General features: G+C 50.6%; 1 protein-coding gene and 1 pseudogene across 6 annotated transcripts in view; one reads left to right on the top strand and one right to left on the bottom strand.

Moving 5' to 3' along the window:
- The window catches only part of Acacb (acetyl-CoA carboxylase beta), a 106,419-nt gene that overhangs the window by 5,304 nt on the left and 77,883 nt on the right, over nt 1-23,232 (bottom strand). For all 6 annotated transcript variants that reach the window (XM_085837040.1, XM_085837042.1, XM_085837041.1 and 3 more), the window contains 18 exons: nt 22,841-22,940; nt 22,652-22,759; nt 21,095-21,151; nt 20,830-20,871; nt 19,829-20,044; nt 18,030-18,185; nt 16,816-17,019; nt 15,895-16,050; nt 13,729-13,851; nt 13,346-13,615; nt 11,193-11,290; nt 10,100-10,220; nt 6,923-7,033; nt 5,809-5,952; nt 4,963-5,083; nt 3,590-3,686; nt 946-1,042; nt 305-440 (listed from right to left, as the gene is read on the bottom strand). In XM_085837040.1, coding sequence (XP_085693166.1) covers nt 305-440; nt 946-1,042; nt 3,590-3,686; nt 4,963-5,083; nt 5,809-5,952; nt 6,923-7,033; nt 10,100-10,220; nt 11,193-11,290; nt 13,346-13,615; nt 13,729-13,851; nt 15,895-16,050; nt 16,816-17,019; nt 18,030-18,185; nt 19,829-20,044; nt 20,830-20,871; nt 21,095-21,151; nt 22,652-22,759; nt 22,841-22,940 — 2,357 coding nt within the window. The remainder of the gene's footprint in view (nt 1-304; nt 441-945; nt 1,043-3,589; nt 3,687-4,962; nt 5,084-5,808; nt 5,953-6,922; nt 7,034-10,099; nt 10,221-11,192; nt 11,291-13,345; nt 13,616-13,728; nt 13,852-15,894; nt 16,051-16,815; nt 17,020-18,029; nt 18,186-19,828; nt 20,045-20,829; nt 20,872-21,094; nt 21,152-22,651; nt 22,760-22,840; nt 22,941-23,232) is intronic.
- On the top strand, nt 7,361-9,551 carry LOC147005338 (charged multivesicular body protein 3 pseudogene; annotated as a pseudogene).

Raw genomic sequence — 23,232 nt, 5'->3', positions numbered from 1 at the left:
ACAAAGGAGGGGTTTGGGGACACAGAGAGGTCACCCAGATATGCCTCTCTCCCACCTCAGCTCCTCCTTCAGTACCTGGGAACCTTATCTCTCTGGACATTCTGGGTGACTTAGAGAGACTGCAACTATAGCTCAGCTCTGAGGAAGGTGGGTGGACATACGCCTTCCTCATCCACACAGAACTACCCAGGTCACCTAGGAGCTTGCAGAGCAGACCTCTCTGCACGGCCCATCACGTGACCCCAGGAAACTCCCGGGGCTATCGAGAGACACCACAGTGACACATATGAAAGGGCCGGCTTACCCTTCATGCCTCCGGAGAAGCCCCTCCAGTTGGCGAAGATCATGAGAGGCAGGCGCTCCTTGTTGAAGTCCCTGATGACCTGCGCCGTCTTGTAGGCCGAGTCTGGGAACCACACCTGGCCGGCCTGCTGGATGATCTGTGCACAGAGTCACTTAGGTCAGACACTGACCTCCAGGTTCCTGCCCTGACTTCCTTCAGTGATGAACAGTGATGTGGAGGTGTAAGCCAAATTAACCCTTTCCTCCCCAAGCTGCTTTGGTCATGGTGTTTTACCACAATAGTAACCCTTACTAGGACATGTACCAAAGCCAGGGCTCCCTAGAGACCCAAAGCATGGCCATACCCTTAGGACCTCAACGGGTCCCTTATTCTCATGCTCAGCCTGACAACACAGTAGTTGAGACCTCATTGCAGCTCCCAGGAACAAGAGTAGAGCAGCGGGGGACTGGGGACCATTACCATCCCGGAAAGAAACCCAGACTATTGGAATATGTGTCCCGTGGAGCTTTGGTAGGGAGAAAGGCAGAGCCCCCAGACCAATCCCTACTTGAGGCCTCTGCTCTCTGGCTCTCAGAGGCTTCTCTGAACCGGATGAAAGGATCTACTCCTGTCCCCAGTGGTCACGGCTCCCGGCCCCTCACCTTGGCCTCAGAATCCAAGTTGGCAGGGTCAGCGGGGACAGCCACCTCCACAGTCCGAGTCTCCACAGCAATCACTCCCACAGGGATGCCCCCTAGCCTGCAAGGTGAACACACAAGGGCTCAGCACTGGGCTGCCTGCAGGCAGAGCTCAGGGCCTCGGGGTCTACCCCATCTGCTGCCAGGCCTGTCCAGGTGGGAACGAGGGCTGGAAGTGGGGTGAGCTGGTTGCAAGGCAAAGGGGCAGCACCGAGTCACTAAGGTCCATGCGGAGCTATAGGTGTCCTGCTAGGGTGAGAACAGTCAGGGCAGGATGGTGCTGAACCCACAGGAGACGTCTGCCCCTCGGGCCGTGCATCTAAGATGGCGACTCTGAACCACTCACAGTTCCCAGCATCCTCCTCTCACTTCAGAGTTTTTGGCACTAGGATGAAGCTTGGGACTTGGCATGTGCCAGGCAGGTGCTTTGCAACCTAGCCATTTCCCCGTCCTGAATTATGACTTAAATCATCACATCTGGCCAGCAGTTACACCCTGAGCAGCTTGGGCACCGAACCGAGTCACACAGGGAAAAGGCCGAAGCAAGCCAGGATTGGTGGCACAGATCTGTGACCCAGCTACTTAGGAAGCCAAGGCAGGAAGATCAAGGGTTCAAAGCCAGCCTGAGCCACACAGCAAAGGATGTTGGGATACAACTCAGTGATACAGCTTTTTGCCTGGCATGCACGGGGGGGGGGGGGGGGGCTCTGGGTTCCAGCCCCGGTACTCAAAACCAGGGAGGGGGTGAGCATTATCAAGTACCATAGGGCCTGGCTTAGATGGGACCATGATGTCACCACCTGTCAACCTGGGCTATCAACACCTGGAGCCACTGCTGCACCTCTGTCCTTTACCCGTGCTACTCTACCAGGTTGGTGGTCTCTTCCTAGGGAGGGCTCCATGGTGGAGGGGTTCATTCAAGGATTGTATGAAAAGGGTTTCTAAAATAAATAGGAGGCATATAACTAAAGGCCAATGACTCATGACTTTACAACGTGTGTGTGTGTGTGTGTGTGTGTGTGTGTGTGTGTGTACACATGTGCTATACTGAATGAGTGAAGGGGCCTTTTGGGGTCTGTTGTCTTCCACCTTCGTGCTGGTCTTAGGAACTGAACTGTGGGACAAGCGTGTGACCTGTTGAGCCATCTCATGGTCCTGTGCCTATAACTGTGCTGTCTATTGCCCGTGAGACCCAGTAGGGAGCATGTGACACACATGAAGCGCCCAGCACAGCACTGCTCCTGTGGCTGCAGCAATCCTTTGGACTGTATTATCATCTCCATGAAACAGACCAGGCTATAGAGGCCTGGGGAAGGTGGAGCGTGGTAAAGCCTGGATTTGTAGCTGTGACGTCACGATGACGTCATGCTGGGAATCTGAATGGGCCACACTGGAGGGGAAGAGCGCCCTGGTGGCTGGAGTGGCGCAGAGATGGGTATGACATGATGAGGTGGGCTGCTCATCTCTGGAAACATTTAACACCCCCAGAGACACCTTCTGGGGGGGGCCTATGGCTGTGGGACTGATCTGGGTCAAAGGTCACAGCTCCCACAGTAGGTGGCAGAGGCTCTAAGGCTCAGGTGGGCTCCCACTGCACAGGTGGCTTCACCTTCCATGACACGTTTCTCCAAACTGGCTTTCTTTCCTTTATTGTTGAGATCCTAATTTAATTACAATGCTTCTCTTCTCTTTTCTCCCTCCATCAAACCCCTCCTATATGCCCCTCTCACCTCTCCTTTAAATTCATGGTCTCTGCTTTTAATGCTATTGTATGTATATATGTATTCGCATATACGTATGTATTCCTAACTATAACCCGCTCAGGCCATGTGAGGTTACACGTATGCATGTTTTCAGGAATGACTGTCTGGCACTGGATGGGGAGGACCACCCCTCTTGCTCCCAGCTTTCCTCAGGGTTCAGCTTGCATTATTTTTACTTTTTTATTTTTGGAGTCTGTGTGAGGTGTATAAGCACACTGTGTGTGTGTGTGTGTGTGTGTGCGTGTGTGCGTGCGTGCGTGCATGCATGTGTATGTGCACATGTGTGTATGCATGTGTGTACATGTGTGTACATGTGTATACATGTGTATGCTGTGTGCATGTGTGTACATGTGTGTACATGTGTATACATGTGTATGCTGTGTGCACACATGCATGTGTTCATGTGCCTATGTGTATGGCATGTAGGCATGTGTGGGTAAGTATGCACACATGCGTGTGTGCGTGCATGTGTGTACCTGCATGTAAAGTTCACTGCCAGCTGTCTTCCTCATTCTCTTCCTCATATTATGACACAGGGTCAGTCATTACCTGGATCTCTCCACCTGAGAGTGGTGAGCAGCATGGCTGGGCTCTGACTCCCTAACCCTAGCTCTAACGTCATATGCAGCACCCGGCTTCTCATGTGGGTGCCAGGAATCCGGACTCGGGCCCTCCTGCTGGCATGGCAAGCACTTCTTAGCTATTTCCCCATTCCTCCATTTTGTTCTTCACATTCAGAAAAACCTATGGACCAAGAAGAGAGGGCCCTGGCAGCCCCAGCCTAGTGCCTGAGAGGCCCCACGCCTGGTGGGCAGACATGTGCAGTCCACCCATCTTTGAGTTACCTTGCTCGTCCCGTCACCACAGTCTGGGCCCAGGGTGCCATGATTTCCTTGAAACTGCCATGGTCAAAAAATCCACTCTGCCAGGTCCCCTTCAGAGCTGCGGGCAGAAGGATGGAGGCCCTGGCTGAGGTCTGGGGAGGCCCACATCTGCCTGGCGGGGTACACTGATGTGGCTTTGACCTTATAATAGGCCTGTGTTCTTTTCTACTTAAGACCACACGGAGTCTAAACCTTTACACATACACACACACACATACACACACACACACACACAAAACCCCCAAACAAAACACAAAATAAAACCATGACTACAAAAGCTACATCAAGACGGGAATTCATTTCTGGGGGTATTCAAACTCCCTCCAAGTGCTCATATAATGCCAGACGTGCTGACATCCCAAACACAGCCCCAGATGCCCCTCCTTAGAGGTGGCAGGGTTAGAAAATGCCTTCTCCCCACAAGGTGAGATTCCAGGAAGGGACCATCGACCCTGGAACCTTATTCTGGCCCACTGGCTACAGCTCAGTATCCCTGAGAGGAAGCAGGTCACCTCGTGTCTCAGAGAGACACACGGTGACATTGGTACTGCAGCCAGGGCTGGGGTTGGGGACCATGGTGGGGGCAAATGGCTGTCATTCTGGCAGAGCTGCAAGGCCTGGCAGCAGGGGACTCAAAGGGCACAGTAGAGGTTGGATGCCTGGGAACGGAATCTGCTGCTTCAGCCTTTGACTTGGGACTCGGGGCTGGCTCGACAGGACACAGCACACAGTGGGAGATACCGCTGGAGGGAGAGCTCTATGAAACAAAGAAGCCATGGGGATCCTTCTGCTGTAGAGAGGCCCTTGTCTGCACAACTACACAGCTGAAGGCACATGAACATCTAGCCCTGGGCCAGGGATGACAGGACAGTTCAGCCTTCCCATCTGGGCGATCCTCGTAATACAGCATACCTCTAAGAGACAAAGGTATTCCCCGGGGAGGGAGAAAACGTGTGTGCATGTGTGTGCACAATGATATGTCATATGTGTATGTGAAAGAAGCCACTCTCCCTTGTGAAGTTTAGCCAGAGGGGAAAAGGCAAGAGGGAGATGGCATCACTGAACACTTAGGGAGGGAAGACCTCGACAGCACTGAACTTAAACCCTTGGCTCCAGACACTGAGCTGTTTGCAAGCCTTACTGGTCCATGGCCCAGGAAAAGCCCAGAGTCCAGTCTCCAGCCCTGCCTTTGACCTCACACATACCCACCCCCTGCTGGGAGATGGGAAATACATAAACACTTCCATCAAAGTGGCCCTTTACCATAGACCCACTAAAGAGCCCCAAGTCTGGGGGTTCCCCCCTCCCCCCGGGGAACAAACTTAGGGACTTACTTGGGTGAGGCCTGCCTGCAAGCATCCACCTGGGGTCGTAGGGAGCTTTGGTTGGGGTGAATTCAATTTCCCTGTCGATGGGGTCAGAAGGAGTGGTGATGGGGACCGGGCTGCGATTGTCCTAGAAAAGAAGGCCAGGGCCGTCCAGTCTGTCCCTGTGGTGGCATCCAAGTGCTTTCCCCTCTGTGCACATCCCTAGCTGTGCAGCAGCGCCCCTCACTGGGGCTTCCAAGCCACTGCTCCGGCTAGAAAAAAACGGTAGTAACTGCTATCTACATTTTTCTGAAACTTAAGCGACCCAAGTGTGTTAGAGTTCAGATAGAGTCTGGGAGCCACTCGGGACCTGCATTATCTAAGCAGAGCAATTGAAGAAACTGAGACCCAAATACCTACCTAGTCAAGACTAGTTAGAGCAGTCCCGTGGGACGATGGGTAACTAATCAGGGTTGGTCCTGTGGTGACTAGGGATAACTCTGATCAGTATAGTCCAGGGTAGCCTTGCAGGGGAGGCCCTGGGCATCAGGCCCCCTCATCACCATGGTAACACACTTCCCAGATGAGGAAAACGAAGGCTCAGAAAGATTGGGAGGATGCCCCACGATTACTGCTCCTGATGAGGAAGCCAGGAACAGATGAAGGCTGTCTGTGAGGTCTGAGGCTCGCTTTGTCCAACATCACCTCTTTCAAAGGATCGGCAGACAGCGGCGTACCCACATACCCAGTCCTTACAACATACTTCAGAGCTTCCCCAAAAGCAACGGCACAAGGCTGGGTATCTGAGAGGGAGAGTGCGAGGAGCCTACCCCCACAGGCGCCCAGGCTTCAGGTTGCCAGGGAACACCGCACCTTCGGTATAAATGACAGCCATTCCAGAATGGTGCAGACCCCCTCGAAGTCATCTGGCACAGTGACGTGGGAGACCCCGTTGGTGTGCATGATCTGCACGCCACCCAGCTGGTTGTTGGACGTGTAGACCTCTCTTCCCAGGACCTGCTTTGACATAGCATGGTTAGCAAAGCCACCCCATCTTGCTGGGTCCTCTGCTATGGCTGCCTGTCAGGATGACCTGGAAGATTCTAAAACGCTCGTAGGCTATACCCAAACCAATTCCTTCAGGGTCTTCAGGGGGAGGGCCAGGCATTGGTGGTCTCTGTGTCTCTAAGAACTCTAGGCAATTCTAAAAATGCAGTCTAATTTGGGAACCGTCAACGCCCCTGAGATCAGGTCAGCTAAAGAGTTCCGCAGCAGGTCTGTAGCGGGTCTACCCAGGTGCTGCTGCAAGAACCACACGCGGAGCGTCTCCATGGGCTCTGCGTGAGAATTAAACACCGAGAGTCCAGAGCCACGTGGAAAATCCTGCAGGTAACAAAACACGCTCAAGGGGGATTAACTGCAGGTGAGCCAGAACACTAGCGGTTCTACCCCAAAGCATACAAGATGCAGAGTCGCTTGTGGGGCTTTTCTCGGTTTCCTGCAAAGTGTGACGTCACTCTAATGGCCAGATTGGAAGAAGCCTTGTTGGGGGAGTGGCTTTGTTAGAGGTGTGGCTTCGTTGGGTGTGGCCTTGATGGAGGTGTGGCCTCACTGGGTTGTGGCCTTGCTGGGGTGTCAACTTGTTGGAGGTGTGGCCTTGTTGGAAGAAGTTTGTCTCTAGGGTGGGCTTTAAAGTTTCAGGCACTCAAGCCAGGCCAACTGTCTCTTCCTGTTTCCTGCCCATCCAGATGCAGAACTCTCAGCTACCTCCTCCAGTACCACGGCTGTGTGCTACCATGTTTCCCATGACAACAAAGGACTGAACCTCTGAACCTGTAAGCCAGCCCCCATTAAATGTAGTCCTTTCTAAGAATTGTCATGGTCATGGCCCGTCTCTTCACAGCAGTGGAACACCGGCAAAGACAGCTGCTGAGTGAGATGTGACCGGGTTCCCACACCGCCCCTCCCCTGGCCTCGCCTATGGCACCTTGTTGAGAGCACCGGCTCCGGTGAGGATGATGTGGGAGTTTTCCACCTGGATCACCCGCTGGCCAAGCCTCACCAGGTAAGCCCCGATTCCGAGGGCGCGGCAGGTCACCTACGGAGACACACACACACAGAGGGGCATCTCACTGCACAGCCACAGCTGGTAGAACTCTAAAGTCTCCTGCCTCTGCCTCCCAGGTGTGGGGATTACAGGTATATACTACCACTGGCTAGAGTCTCATTTTCTCCTGGTACCTGCTCCAGCTTGGCTTCTGCTATTATCTGCAAATGAAAAATGCTCCTCAGAGGCCCAGTTAGAGGTAGTAGACACTTAAGAGGTGGGCCCTGTGAGGGTCCCTGGGGGACTGGAGGACCGTCACCAGGAGAACCTCGAGAGACCAGCAGCTTCCTTTGCCCCTGGCTACCTGGTTGAGCAACGATGCTCTCTGCCTTATGTCCCCACAAGAGGCTCAAGTCGTCAAGACCACGAGATCTCGTGCCCCCCCCCCTGAAACTCCAAATTAACCTTCTCTCTTTATAAATTGAGTATATCCTGTGTTTTTGTCATAGTCATAAGGAGTAAACATCATGATTTGTATCTGAAAAGAATGGAATCAGTCAGCCCGGCAGTGGTGGTGCACGTCTTTAATCCCAGCACTGGGGAGGCAGAGGCAGGTGGATTTCTGAGTTCGAGGCCAGCCTGGTCTACAGAGTGAGTTCCAGGACAGCCAAGGCTACACAGAGAAACCCTGTCTAAAAAAAAAAAAAAAAAAAAAAAAAACAAAAAACAATAATAATAATTTTACATTAATGTGTGTGTGTGTGTGTGAATGTACTTGTTGCAACATACATGTGGAAGTCAGAGAGCACCTGGAGAGTCCACTCTCCTGTCACGTGGGTCACACAGGGAACAGGTGTGGTTCTTGGTGGCAGCCACCCTCACCGCATGAGCTATCTTGCTGGGCATCCAGTTTTTAATTTAATTTTATACTTGTTTTTGAGACAGGCTCTCAGAACTATGTAGTCTTGGCTGACCTAGAATTCACAGCATAGACCAGGCTGACTCAAAGTGATTCTCCTGCCTCTTCCTCGACAAACCAGAGAAACAGACTTGAGACAGCTGTTAAAACTGAGACTTGAGCCGGGCGTGGTGGCGCACGCCTTTAATCCCAGCACTTGGGAGGCAGAGGCAGGCGGATTTCTGAGTTCGAGGCCAGCCTGGTCTACAAAATGAGTTCCAGGACAGCCACGACTACACAGAGAAACCCTGTCTCGAAAAACCAAAAAAAAAAAAAAAAAAAACAAAAAAAAACAAAAACTGAGACTTGAGCAGCAGTTAAGAGCACTGACTGCTCTTCCAGAGGTCCTGAGTTCAATTCCCAGCAACCACATGGTGGCTCACAACCATCTGTAATGGGATTGGATGCCCTCTTCTGGTGTGTCTGAAGACAGCTACAGTGCACTTATATATAATAAATAAATAAATGCTTTAACAAACAAAACAACAACAACAACAAAACTGAGACCAAACTGGGCTCTGTGAAGTTATGGTTTCAGGTGTTGTTGTAGTGACAAACTGTAGTTACACGCAAAGGGGGAAGGCCAGGCATGGTTGGAACCAGCATTCAAGAAGCTAAGGCAGCAAGGATTACAAGTTCAAGGCCAGCCTGAGTTATATAGCAAGACCAAGTCTCAAAAGAGAGAGTGGTGGGCCTGGGAAATGGCTCAGCCAGAAAGTGCTGCCAGACAACCATAAAGACTTGAGTTCATTGCCTGGGCGCAGGGATTGGAAAGTAGGAAGGGGTAAGAGGAATTCAGTTCATCGTGGGACTGTTTAGAAAAATCAAGGAGAAGCCTCCTAAAGAGCAGGTTAAAGGATGGCCACTGAGGCCGGGTGGTGGTGGCACATGCCTTTAATCCCAGCACTTGGGAGGCAGAGGCAGGTGGATTTCTGAGTTTGAGGCCATCCTGGTCTACAAAGTGAGTTCCAGGACAGCCAGGGCTATACAGAGAAACCCTGTCTCAAAAAAACTAAAAAAAAAAAAAGATGGCCACTGAGGATCAGAAAGGAAATGAACGTTGTTGACAGACAAATAAGAGATATCCAAGACGAGAAGAGAAAGTAAAACCGCCTGTGAAAGATGCAGCCAAAGGAAGGGCCAAAAGGAAGTCTGTGTTGTTCTGGCCAAGGAGACGATCAGGTCAAGGAAAACTGTGAGCAAGCTCTATGCATCCAAAGCACACATGAACTCTGTGCTCATGGGTGTGAGGAACCAACTAGCGGCTCCGAGAGTGGCTGGCTCTCTGCAGAAGAGCACAGAGGTGATGAAGGCAACGCAGAGTCTTGTGAAAATCCCAGAAATCCAGGCCACCCTGCGGGAGCCGTCCAAAAAGATGATGATGGCTGGGATCACAGAGATTTTAGAGAAAGCATGGATGATCAAGAAGTGGGAGAAGCAGCAGGGATGGACATTGGCAGAATCCTCGGAAGAGGGAGAAGAGGAAGGGCATGCACTCACAGCTGGCCACACTCAGAAGCTAGGGCTACCCAGTTAGCTGTCTCAGCTCTCTGGTGTCCTCCTCTAGGATACACCATTTCCTGTATCTCTTGCACTACACCTCTGTTGTGAATGAAGCATTACATCTGGAGAGGTCTCTATGCTGGTGTATCTTCACTGTCTGCAGAGGATTTAAGGTCTGTCTTTATGAAGGCGGTGTAATCAGATGTATTATTCTCAGGAGCATAAATAGCAGAAGTCTCTTCCTTGGGGGAGGGCGAAGAAACCTGTTTTCTCATGCAGCAATTTTGAGAAGAGCAGACCGAATGCTGAGGACTCTATATTTGGCGTGTGTGTGTGTGTGTGTGTGTGTGTGTGAGTTTAGATTTTCAACGGCCACGAAAAACTCAGGCGCAGCAGTTCGCAGCTCTAACCCCAGTGCTGGTGAGGCAGAGACAGGGGGCTCCTGGGGCTGCCTGGCCAGCTGTAGGCATATTGGCAAGTTCTTGAATCAGAGAGACTCTGCTCCTCCCCAAAGTCAAGTGAAAAGCGATAGATAGAAGAAGATGCCTGATGTTGATCTCTGGCCTCTACATAGGTGTGCACGCACGTGCACACACGCATGCACATGCTCACACAGAAGAGAAGCAAAGGAAGGAAGAGACCAGGAAGGCGCTCACCATGCTGATGGTGACCGTTTTCTCATAAGCCAGGGAAGCTTCTCCTGCAATCATTCCCGAGCCCCTCAGGTTCTCCACACCCAGGTTGGCATCCTTCCCAATGACATCCACGATGACGTATCTGCAGGGTTTAAACAGGGCTGAAGTCAAGGCTCCTCTCAAAACAACAACAAAACAAAAACAGGAAGTGCACATTTCCCACAGGTCTGGGGTTGGGGGGAGGGGGTTGTCGAGCAAAGTCAAACACTGGGACCCAAAACAGTCAGAGGCAAAGTGAAGATGGGGCTCAGGGCCCTGGGTATCAGGCTTCCTAAAGATTAAGGCAGATGTCGATAATGACACACCCTACCCCACATCCTACAGGAAACTAGCCTAGTCTTTGGTCTGTGGAGAGAGACCCCCCAGGGTATCTTTTTGGATAACTGGGTCATAAGATGTGAACCTTTTACTGGGTAGTGATGGCACACACGTTTAGTCCCAGTACTTGGGAGGCAGGGGCAGGCGGATCTCTGATTTCGAGGCCAGCCTGGTCTATGGCATGAGTTTTAGGATAGCCAGGGCTATACAGAGAAACCCTGTCTCAAGAAAGACAGAGTGAAAGAGAGGCAGAGAGACAGAAAGACAGGGCAGGGTGGGGAGGAAGGAAGGAAGGAAGGAAGGAAGGAAGGAAGGAAGGAAGGAAGGAAGGAAGGAAGGAAGGAAGGAAGGAAAGGAGGGAGGGAGGGAGGAAAGGAGGGAGGGAGGAAAGAAGAGAATGGAAGGGGAAGGGAGGGAGGAAAGGAGAGAGGGAGAGAATGGAAGGAAGCGGGGAAGAGGCGAACCCTTTAAAACCCAATCTTTTCCCCACATGAGCTGCTATTTTGAATACAGGATGCATCACTGAGGGTGCAGCTTAACTGTATAGCACCTGCCTAGTACTTAGAAAGCTCAACTGAGAAAAAGAAAGTGGGAGAGAGGGAGGGAGGGAGGGAGGACTGAATCATTTGAAGGTAACCAGGAGATTGTCCCAAGTGGTTAAGATATTAGCACCGCACACGGGCAGCTAAGGTGAACTGTGACTACACTAGGGCTTGACTGTCAACCCCGAGATTACCTGGATTCGCCTTCATCTTCGATGTGCTTGCAGTGCACTGAGTTCTGGGAACTGATCTGGGTGTAGTCTTGGGGCGTCAGGTACAGGTATCTAAATCCCTTAAAAACACACTTCAGTGAGTCTCGGGTCCTGTTCCGTGGACTCCATGACCACCAGATGGTCTAAGGTGCCAACACCGTCCATGGCGGCTGTGGACAGCATCAGCTATACACACTTCAGTGAGTCTCGGGTCCTGTTCCGTGGACTCCATGACCACCAGATGGTCTAAGGTGCCAACACCGTCCATGGCGGCTGTGGACAGCATCAGCTGTACAGCTACACACTGCAGGCTCGCACCACCCGCCAACCACGGGGCTACTCTGAGCTTCTCTCTTCCTTACAGCCTCACACTCTGTCTGGTTACGTACTGTCTAGGAAATGTGTTGCTCACGTGTGTACATGTGTGCCAGTGTGTACGGTCGGACAGCCCTAATCTGAGGGACTGGAAGTGTTTCAAATGTAAGTATGTCCAGTTTTGGAATACCTGCTTCTACCTACTGAGACATCGTCTCATTCATGTTTGGTAGGCACTCATTGGGTACAGCAGCTGTTCCCAACCTGTGGGCCACGACCTTTGGAAAACACATATTTCTGATCTTAGGAACTGAGCTCAGTAGCAAAATTGCAGGTATGAAGCAGTAACAAAAATAAATTTGTGGTCAAGGGTTCCTAAGACTGTCAGAAATGTGTGTTTTCCAGTGGTTGTGACTCACAGGTTGAGAACTGCGGGGCTAGAGGTATAACCTATATGTAACCTATAGATGGCCTATGGAGAGCCTATATATAACTCCATAACATACTGTCATGTTTCTGTGTTTTCACGGTGACCCATCCTATGAGCGCAGGTGTGGGTAAAATTTGGTACTCTAGGGATGAGATTAGTGACCGAAAGGTTTCAGGTTACAGAGCATTTTGGATTTCAGATCTTTAGACTGAGACTACACTAAAGATATAATTTTTTTAAAAAAAAGAAAATGAATTTTTGACTCCCAAAGTGCTTTTTTCTACTGTAGGGAAACAGCGTCTCTGTCTAGAAGACATGTTCTGTGTGAGAGTGGCCGCCCCGCCCTGCTGCCTCACATCGGGGCTGAGTGCCTACAGTGACAGGAGAGGGGGGTGGAGAGGAAGGCGCCCTGGAAGCTTGCTCGTCACCAAGCCCAGAAGCCCTGACAGATCCCAAGCAGAGGAGGACCTGTTCACACACACACACCTTCACACATGTACCTACAAATATACACATGCACGTTAGCACCCATGTGCACACACAGAGTGTGCACACACACGTGCATCCTCACATGCACATACACATGTATACAGTACACCCTCACACATGCACACACAGACACATGTGCCCTCACACATGCACCCACATGTGCAGACACACATGATCTAAGGCCTGGGTGTGGGACATTACTCACTTTGCATTCTGGGTACACATGGATTTATAAGCCATCGCATGTCACCTACATATCTACAAGTTCTTGCTGTCATTCCCCTAAAGGGTGTTTTTAAGCCATTTCCTGATATTCACTATATCCCAAAGCATTTGTTTCTTGATGTTGCTTTTGTGTGTGTGTGTATGTGTGTGAGTTAGACAGGTCTCACCAAGTAGGCCAGCCTGACTGTGAACTCTATCCTTCTGCCTCAGCCTCCCCACTGCTCAGACACGCATGTGGCACTGTGCCTGTCTCAGTGAATCTGAGTTACATAACTGACCGTGGGCTTACAGTCCCTTTCCCACCGTCTCACAGGAACCTTGACACCCTATCAATGCTATGTGGGCTCTGCCTCTCTTACCTGCAGGCGGTCAGAAGCAGTTTAGATTTTGATTTTTTTTTCAGACGGGCATATCTGCATATGAGATATCCAGAGAGTGAGGTACCAAGTCTAAACACAACATTCATCTGTGTCACTCAAATACCTCACATACAGCATCTTCAGGTGCCAGTGTCTTGACTGAAACTCAGCGAGTAAGGTTGGGTGAGACTTTCTGTTTAGGACGTCACACTGATACCTAAGCTTTGGACCCGGAAGTGTTTCTCATAAGGAGGCTTTTGGGTTAGGGATGATCTACCTAGGTAAGCATCACACTGCCACCCGCACATCTGACATACTTTGTGGGGATCCTCCGGGTCCACCCAAGCCACTTGGAATATCTGTTTGATCTCCTCAGCCAGGCCCATACGGGCCCCGCTGTTAGCTGCCAGGTAGATTTGGGGGATGCCCTCTGTCCGGGCCATCTCAGACGCTCGCAGGTACAGGAAGTCCTCCCCTATGCCGAAAGAGCCGATTTGGAAGGTGATGTCGTTGCCGATGACAATGGCGTCCCGGCCTTCTGGATACTCCGGGGTCTTGAACCTCATTTTGAAGGCCACCATGCCCACCTGGGAATGAGATGAAGGCTAATTGAAATGCCTCCAGGTTCTTCCAGACGACATCTGAAGCAAGCTGACCCCAGCTGGGTTCTGCCGGGTCCAGCCTCACGCCCACCTCCTACCTCGTTGCAACCAGGAAGCCGGTTCATCTCCACCAGCTGGCCTTGAGAGTCCAACACCAGCTCTGTGTATGTCAGGATATCTTTGGGGTACTTCTCTGGGGAGCCCCACAGTTTAAAGAGAGCCTGGAGGAGAGGAAAAGCTTGTAGTCATGGGTAGGGAAAGTGCTGCCCTTCCTGGTTGGAGGTGACATGTCAGAGTGCCAGGTCTTCACACTCCCCATCCCCTTTTATTGAGACAGAGTGTCTCTCTCTCTCTCTCTCTCACACACACACACAACCCCCCACACACACACACACTGAACCCCGAGCTCACTTACCGTCTAGACTGACTGCCAGCAAGTCCCAGAAATCCCCCTGTCTCTGCCTCCAAGAGCTCAGAACTTCTCGTGCACACTCCCATGCCTGGCTTTTTTTTTTTTAATGTGGGTGCTGTGGAGGTCTGAACTCAGGCTGTCACTCCCATGTGACAAGCCTGATACCCACTGAGCCACTTCTCCAGCCAAGACGTATTTTTCAAAGTATTGACTCAGCTTGGGACCGGATAGCTCAGTGGTTAAGAGAGATTTACGGTTCCTCCAGAGGCCCCAGGCCCCACACTAGGAAGCTCACAACTGTCCATGACTCCAGTTTCGGGGATCCAACACCCTCTGGGCTCAGCTGGCCCCTGGATGCACGGAACATGGTGCGAATAAACTCGGCATGCACGCACAAGAAGAACAGAGAAACTCTGCACTCATGTGCCCGTGTGTGCCAGGGGAGTCGGATGCTGGGTCTGGTGGGCGTGTCACAGGTGGGTGATCTTTTATGTCCCTTACCCCTTCCTTTCTAAGGATCTAAACCAATGGCTCTCAACCTTCCTAATGTTGTGAGCCTTTAATACAGTTCCTCGTGTTGTGGTGACCCCCCCCCCAACCATAACATTATTTTTGTTGCTACTTCTTAAGTCTAATTTTGCCACTGTGATAAATCACAATGTAAATATCGGATATGGAGGATACCTGATATTCAATCCCTGTGAAAGGGTTGTTCAAACCGTGCTGGGGTCTCAATCCCCAGGTTGGGAACCGCTGGTCTAAATGGATAATCAGAAAAACCTAATATTTTCTTCTGAGACAGAGTCTTACTAGGTTATATAGGCAGGTCTCTAACTCCCATCGAGTGATGCCCCTGTCTCAGCCTTCAGAACAGCTGAGACTGCAGACAGGTGCCACTGCACCTGGATCCCAGACACTGCCTCAGGGTAGGGCTAAGATTCCTCAAAGCCAGTATCAATTGCACCAGTATCGATTTCCTGTGTCACCACACACTGTGACTTACCAGAATGTGTCCCTGGGGAAATGGCTCATTCCTTTTTTTCCCTGTACTGTTTTTGTGACTTCTTGGTTATCAAGGGACTAATTACTTTAAAGCAAAATGTACACTGCATATATATATATATATATATATATATATATATATATATATATATACACATGCATGTCCCGCCTCCGTTCCAGGGTCTGCCTAGCCTCAGAGTAGGGCCTGGCAGGGAGCAGTTAACATATAAATGTGCAAACAGATCAGAAGTAGGGGCTGGAGGTGATGGCACAGGCAATAAAGTGGGGTCCTCAAAAGCATGAGGACCAGGGTTAATCCCATAGAGCTGAGGAGATGGAGACTGGAGAAAACCTGGGGCTTTCGGGTCGGCCACTCTGGCCAAATTGGCAACCTCCAGGTTAACTGAGAGACCCTGTCTCAAAAAACTGGATGGAGAACAAAAAAAATACCTGATGTTGACCTCTGGCCCCTGCACACACATACACACACACACACACACACACACACACACACACACACACGCAAATACACACACGCAAATACACAAACAACCCAGAAGCAAAGATTAAAATGTTGAACAATTTGTCACACGTCATTATTGATGACGAGATGCTTCCCCCCACCCGATTCCCTTTGCTTCCTAAGCTTCTATATAGCACATCACTTAACAAGATGAAGTTCAGTTTGTCTGGGGGAGAGAAAGTACCATGAAATCAGTCATCCCGGCATGAATTAATTCTTCCTAGGAAGACCTCATCTAGAGCCGGTCTCAGAAGCATAACTTAGGACAAGGGATGGATTCCCATGGAAGGAGGGGAAAGGCTTCACGTCTGAGCCCACAAGACGAACCTGCCTGAACATCTCTGGGAAGTCGTACACATAGGTGGTCCCCAGGGACTGTGCCTGAAATCGCTTAGCCTGGAGCAGATCCTTGGTGACATAGGGCGTATTGATCAGCATCCCATGCAGGCTCCCTTGCTTATTGCCAAAGGAGTGAAACATGATCTGGACGGAAAGAAAGAAAACGTGAAGGGGCTGGAGAGGTGACTCAGAGGTTAAGAGCACTGGCTGCTCTTCTAGTGGACCTGGGTTTGAGTCCCACCCCAACCTGAGTCCTCGAAACAAAAGTTCAGTGGAGAGGCAGATCCACCGTGCAGAGATCATGCCCTTTGCCACGTGGGAACTGAGCCTGTGGGAGACAGAGCCTCACCCCCAAGGTATGCAGACAAGAACCATGGGAATCCACGTGGGGTCTGTACCTGAGCGATCAGAAGGACACCTGTTTAGGTAGCACGCTACGGTCAACTGCATCATGTCCTTGGGGGAATCTGGGTTGGGGTAGACCTCAGCTAATATTTTGTTCCGCACTACCTTTGCAACTCGAGTTTTGAGTTTCATCATTTCAAGTTTAAAGAGTGTGTGGATACACACAGAGGCAGGAACACCTGTGTATTGATACACGCGTGCACATGTAAAATAGCCTGGGGCTCATTTCTGCAAGGCATTTGGGGGAAACATGTCTCTCTGTCGGACCAGTGGCAGTGAGCTCTGCACGGTTAATGGCCACACACTCCACTGCCCACCGGCAACGTGGCCCCAGGATGGACTCTGCCATGGGAGCCAATGGTTCTGCTTAGGAGGATAGACAAACAGAAAACTACCACATCCACCATGCCCTGAAGCTATCTACTGGAGGCTGCCATGATCCAAGGTGGCTTCCACCGATGCCTGGAACATCTGGGCTCAAGACCCTAGCTGGCGCGCCCTTACATTTCCGGATCTGGAGTCCGTCACTTCTCTATAGAGGCTGATGTCCAGGTAGTAGCCGGACTCGTTGGTGATGAAGAGGCGGATGGGGATGGCACTGTCTGAGGTTGTCTGACGGATGTTGATCTTAACCTCGGCCTGCAGCACTCGGAGCTTCCACAGACGGCTGCCATAGCGCATGACCATGGCACGCACCGACTCCTCGATCTGCGAAGAAGCGCAGCACCATCAGAGCCTGACCCACACACACGGACAAGAGCACAGTGAAGCGTGCAGGAGGCACAGAGCCTGGCAGCGACACAAACTATTAGCAGCTAACCACGGATGAGGATGGAACCCAGGGGCTTGTGCATTCCAGGCAGGTGCTCTGCTGCTGAGCTACATCCTCAGTGATGGGTGACGAGTCACCCTATCTCTCTCTGCCTCCCAGGCCATCACAGTTTTCTTCTGGACTGCGTGGACCAGTCAGGCCAGGGCATCCACGTGGGTCCTGTGAATCCTACAGATACTGACATCTTCTCTGGTTCTAGAATCACCAATAATTAAAGGTCTGTCTCCTGAAGTATCGGCCTGTGCTCTGTGCCCCTGCCTTAGACCTTAGGCTCTCTCCTGCAACAGCAGATCCTAGAGCTAGAGAGGACATAAGCTCTGCCTGGCATTCTAGACACACGTGTTGTCTGAGCCCAAACATCTGGACATTCTAGCGGGTCTGTTCTCCCCTGACTCACAGCTAACCACATGTGTTCATCCTGGTGATGGTTTGTATGTGCTCAGCCCGGGGAATGGCACTATAAGAGGGTGTGACCCTGTGGGAGGAGGTGTGGCCTTGTTGGAGGAGGTGTGGCCTGTTGGAGGAGGTATGGTCCTGTTGGAGTAGGTGTGGGTTTTAAGACCCTCATCCTAGCTGCCTGGAAGCCAGGCTTCTGCTAGCAGCCTTCAGATGAAGATGTAGAACTCTCAGCTCCTCCTGCACCATGCCTGCCTGGATGCTGCCATGCTCCCACTTTGATGATAATGAACTGAACCTCTGACCCTGTAAGCCAGCCCCACTTAAATGTTGTCCTTATAAGAGTTGCCTTGGTCATGGTGTCAAACCCTGGCTGAGACAATCCTAGAACTTGGGTCTGGAGGACCGGGAGACTTGACCCCAGAGCGATGTGGCATGAAGAACAGTGGGAAAACACACCCGGGGCCCGGGAAAGCCGCAGCGGTACAACCTTGAGCGGGTCCATAATGACAGTGGGCACAAAATTGAGGAAGATGTGGTTGCAGTCCGTGCGCACGCTAGTGTTGTTGAACGCCACCTCCAGCTCGTCCATGGCTTCCAGCAGCAGCCGCTCGCCTTCGTTCTGCAGGTACTCGAAGGAGGCTTCCTGCCAAAGAGCGAGCGAGGAGGCTGGCCTCAGCCAGGGGCCTTGTACCTAGCTCATGCTCCCCCTCTTCCTGGCGTGTCTGGTGAGATGGCAGAGCCTTGCTGAGGGCAGAAAGCTGTTGAGGCTGTGAGCCATGCTCTGCACCTTGCTCCTCAGACATCTACACTGTGGCATCAGGGTATGCTTGGGAGTAGTGGGGCTTGCTGCCAAGCCTGATGGCCCGAGTTCAGTCTCCAGATCCCAAACAGTAGGAGAGAACAGACTCCCACAGTTGTCCTCCTGCACCCACACATGTGCTATGGTGGTTCCTCTCACCCTCAATACATGCATATACCCCCAATACATACATACATACATACATACATACATGTAATTTTGTATTTTTTTAAATTCATCAGTAACCAATTTGATCTTTTTAAAATCAGCCCTCCTCCCATCCCCAACATACCCAGTATGTCCATGGGCATGTAAATAAATGGGATGCCTCGTGAATGGGTCTTTGTTCGCATAGAGCATGGCCCACAAGTAAAGCCATAATTGTTCTGAGTGTCCTGCCTACACTGGCTCTGACCTTCCATTCCATACAGGGATGGACTCAGCTCCAGAAGGATCATCAGTAGGCCTGACCCTCTACTGAAGGACTCTTGGTCTCTTTTTTTGTTTGTTTTTTTGAGACAGGGTTTCTCTGTGTAGCCCTGGCTGTCCTGGGACTCTGGTTCTAGAAAGACCATCAACTCACTCTGAAGACCAGGCTGGCCTCGAACTCGGAGATCTGCCTGCCTCTGCCTCCTGAGTGCTGGGAATAAAGACATGCGCCACCACATCTGGCTTGGCATTCTCACGTGATTTTTTTAAAAGCATATGTATGTGTGATATTATATTTGTATGATGTATGTGTGTGCTATGTGTTCATGTGTGCACACTGGTACTCAGGAACATGTGAGCACTTGTGTGTTAAGGCCTGAAGTTGGTGGTATCCTCTGTGAATCGCTCTCTGCTTCCTTTTATTTTTTTAATTTTTAAGTTGTGTGTATGGGGGTGTGTATGGGGGTGGGGGGAGTTATATGTGAGTACATGCAGTGACCATGGAGTCCCCGGGTGACAGATCCCATGCAGCTGGAGTTACAAGCAGCTGTGGGCTGTGCCCCCAGCCTTCCACTATTTCTGGGCACAGGGTGTCTCACCAGACCTGAAGCTTTCTCACTCTGGCGAGCCTCCTTGTCCTGGGGATTCCCTGTCTCTGCCGGGATCACAGGGAACCCATACCTGAGTAGTTTTCATGTGGGCTCTTGCACAACAATGGTGAGTGCTTCATCTCCTGAGCCATGCTGTTCCACCCTCAGCTTGACTTTGTAATAACATTTGAATATTCACAATGTGATCGCTACCAGTCATTGATCAGAAAACACAAGAAATTCCCCGAACAAGCCAGCATCTTTCTATCCCTCTAGCTCTCTCTTCTACCCAGAACATGTCAGAAAATAAGAATCTGACTGAAGCACCGCTAGCTGATGTGCCTGCAAAGAGTCAGGACACCTCCTGATCCCCAGAATGCAGCCCAAATGGGAACTTGAAAAGAGAAGGCCAGAGCAGAAGGACAAGCTCTATGGTGGGGACAGGGAGCCACCCTTGTGTCACCTTACCTTGGTGATCAGGTCTGAGTGCCGGATGATGGCTCGGATAAAGAACCTGTGGTCGGTCACCTCCAACCCTTCTTTCACCTTAGCAGCTCCCAGGTAAAGATGCATCTTGTGGTTGGCACAGGGCACAGCAGTCAGGTCAAAGTTGCGCATCCGGCTCAGCTCCAGCTGGAAGGCCAGGGCAGGCTCCAAGTGGCGATAAATCCGGTCTTCTGCAAACTGTAAGCCAGCCAGAGAGAGGACAGTCCGTTTGTCACTATGACAGCAGCATGCCTGCATGACCCAGGCTGCATGCTGCTGAGCCTGGTGCTCAGAAATGAGCCCTTATTGGGGGCACCTAGTCACTAGCAATCTCTGAGGCTCAAGGGGTTTGCAGGTCATGGGCATTGCAAAAGCAACTCCTGAGTGTGCCCTGCTTGCCCCAGGACATGCCAGAGCCATGAGGCTGCTGTCTGTCAGCATCTCTTATACTTCAACTTCTGAACCTGGCTTCTTTATGGGAGAAAGTTCCTCAAAGGAATCAACTGGCAGTTTTGGAAACTGAACTGAAGAGAAAATAACAAGTCCCCATGTCCCCTACCCCCAAATAAGGATGTTGTTTACTCGAGTAAAACAGACCCAGAACCATTAAAATACAAAGTGCTGAGCTCATAAGGCCACCTGCTCTAGAACGGGAGTCAGCAAAAAAGTTTTAGGGTGATGAGCCATACAGGCTCAGTGACTGTGAAAATCACGGTTGACAGCTAATCCAACAGCTGTATCTGTGTACCAATAGAGATTTACTTATAAAGCAGGCAGCCAGCTTACTGCATACAGCAGCAAACGCAAAATACATCAAGTGAGCAGAAGCCCTGTGTGCCCAAGCTCGCGAAAGGATACATGAGGGTCCTTGTGGCAGCATGGTTCCAGGGAAAAGTGAGGGCCCATACTTTAGGCTCTGAGCATGCCCATGGGGGCACATGAAGGATACTCAGAAATAATTGTATCAACACCTTCGCTCTTACCTCATCTCTCGCTCTGAAGGTGAAGAACTTGGGGAATTCTCTCTGCCAAAAGAAATCCATGCAAAAGACAATTCAGTGAACATAGACTCTGAGCTCTGCCCCTACGAATTTTGTAATCATTAAAAATGGCTCAGTCTGTTTCCACAAGGAATCATCTGGAAACATGGTCCTAATTGCTTCTAACTTACCCTTGAGAGTAATTATTAAGTACCCGGCCTGAGGCTCAGAGAATAGGGAAGACGATGGACTAAGGACTGGGACTAACCTCTTGGGCAACGAGGAATGTGATTCTTCGGAGTCCGTAATCCACAAGGATGTGCTTCTGCGTTGAAAAGCACAGATACGGTGGAAGATTATTTAGTTGGTAAAGGCCTGGTGTGCTGACGCATGTTGCTACATGGATGAACTCCACAAACACACTAAATGCAGGAAGCCAGTCAAAGGCTCCCCTAGCAGACAACATTCAGGATGAGCGGGTCTACAGAGCCAGGAAGTAGGTCGGTGGCTGCCTCTGCTGGGCTGGGGAGAAGGCTGTGAGAGAGCTCGGGGTTCTGCTTCTCAGGTGATGTTCTCAAACTGACAGTGTGCATAGTTGAAAAGCATCAAGTTGTACATTTTGTGATTTTTTTTTTTTTGGTAGTAACGGGATTTGAACCTAGAGTCCATAGTATGCCAGGCAAGAGCTCTACCACTGAGCTATATCCTCAGTCTGAATTCAACGGCTGTGTTACACACTGATGCTGTGTGCACTGGAAGTTATGAGACATATGTGTAAGGGTTCAGACTTCAATGCTATGGACTGAAAACACAAGAGCAGATCGAACTGAGTCAGGACACAGCCACACTATCTTGTGGGGGTGACCAGGAGTGTCCACTTTTGGTCTGAACTTTAATTAGCAGGGTAAAAACCTGTCATGGTTTGCATATGCTTCACCAAGTGAGGGACACTATTAGGAAAAGGGGCCCTGCTAGAGTAGGTGTGGCCTTGTTGGAGTAGGTGTGTCACTGTGGGTGCGGGCTTTAAGACCCTCATCCTAGCTGCCTTGAAGCCAGTCTTCTGCTAGCAGCCTTCAGATGAAGATATAGAACTCTCAGCTCCTCCTGTTCCATGCTTGCCTGGATGCTGCCATGCTTCCTACCTTAATAAGGGACTGAACCTCTGACCCTGTAAGTCAGTCCCAATTAAATGTTGTCTTTATAAGAGTTGTCTTAGGGGCTGGAGAGATGGCTCAGTAGTTAAGAGCACCAACTGCTCTTCCGAAGGTCCTAAGTTCAAATCCCAGCAAAAACATGGTGGTTCACAACCATCCATAATGAGATCTGATGCCTCTTCTGGTGCATCTGAAGACAGCTACAATGTACTTAGATATAATAATATATATATATATATATATATATATATATATATATATATATATATATATATATAAAAGGCTTGGCCGCCAGTTGATAGGTGTCCTAGTTTGCTTAAAAAAAAAAAAAAAGAGTTGCCTTGGTCATGGTGTCTGTTCATAGCAGTAAAACCCTAAGACAAAACCCATCAAGCTATATCTGCACTTGATTTATTGTATGTTTATGAGTGTCATGCTCCTATGTATATCTGTGTACCACAGTGTTGTTGATGGTTGCCAGCTGCCATGTGGGTGCTGGGAATTGAACCTGAGTCCTCTGCAAGAACAGTGAGAGCCCCTCACCCACTAAGCCATCTCTCCTGCCCTCCCCATCAACCTTTGATTTCCCAGCCTGGTATTTTGTGACAGCAACAACACGAAGATTAAGACAGCCTGTCCTCCGAGGTACCCCAGAGGCACGAGGAGAATACCTTGGACTGTACAAAGGCACGGAAGACTGGCACCAGCGCCTCATCCTCCATGTGGTCGGCACACTGGATGGCCACATTCAGGATGTGGATGGGTTCCTCTCGGAGGCTCTGCAAGAGAGAAACAGGGGCTGGGGCAGGAGGGCGGGGCTAGAGCCTGCCACGCCCCCCAACACTGTCCATTGGGCTTACCTTGCTGTCTTCCTCTGAGTACAGGGAAGTGCATGCCTTACTGAAGAGAGGAGTGTCTGTCTGCACGTTGGCAAAGCAGGAGATGACTTCATCAAAGTTCCTGTGGGATAGGACAGAAGAAAGTTGAGGGACCCCTGCCTCTAAAGGTTGAGGCCAGTCCCTGTGGTAGAACAGCATGCTAGAACTTTGGGCTCCTGTCTAGCCAAGTCCCATGGGCAGCCTTTTCTATTATTCCCTGAGGAGTCTGTAATTTTTTTTTTTAAGATTTATTTATAGAAGTACATTGTAGCTATCTTCAGACACACCACAAGAGGGCATTGAATCCCATTACTGATGGTCATGAGCCACCATGTGGTTGCTGGGAGTTGAACTCAGGACCTCCAGAAGAGCAG

This window comes from Mus caroli, unplaced genomic scaffold, assembly GCF_978045245.1.
Source record: "Mus caroli unplaced genomic scaffold, Mus_caroli_1 scaffold_4, whole genome shotgun sequence".
NCBI lineage: Eukaryota > Metazoa > Chordata > Mammalia > Rodentia > Muridae > Mus > Mus caroli.
The sequence above is the reverse complement of the archived record's forward strand: the minus strand, read 5'-3'. Positions and strand labels throughout refer to the sequence as shown.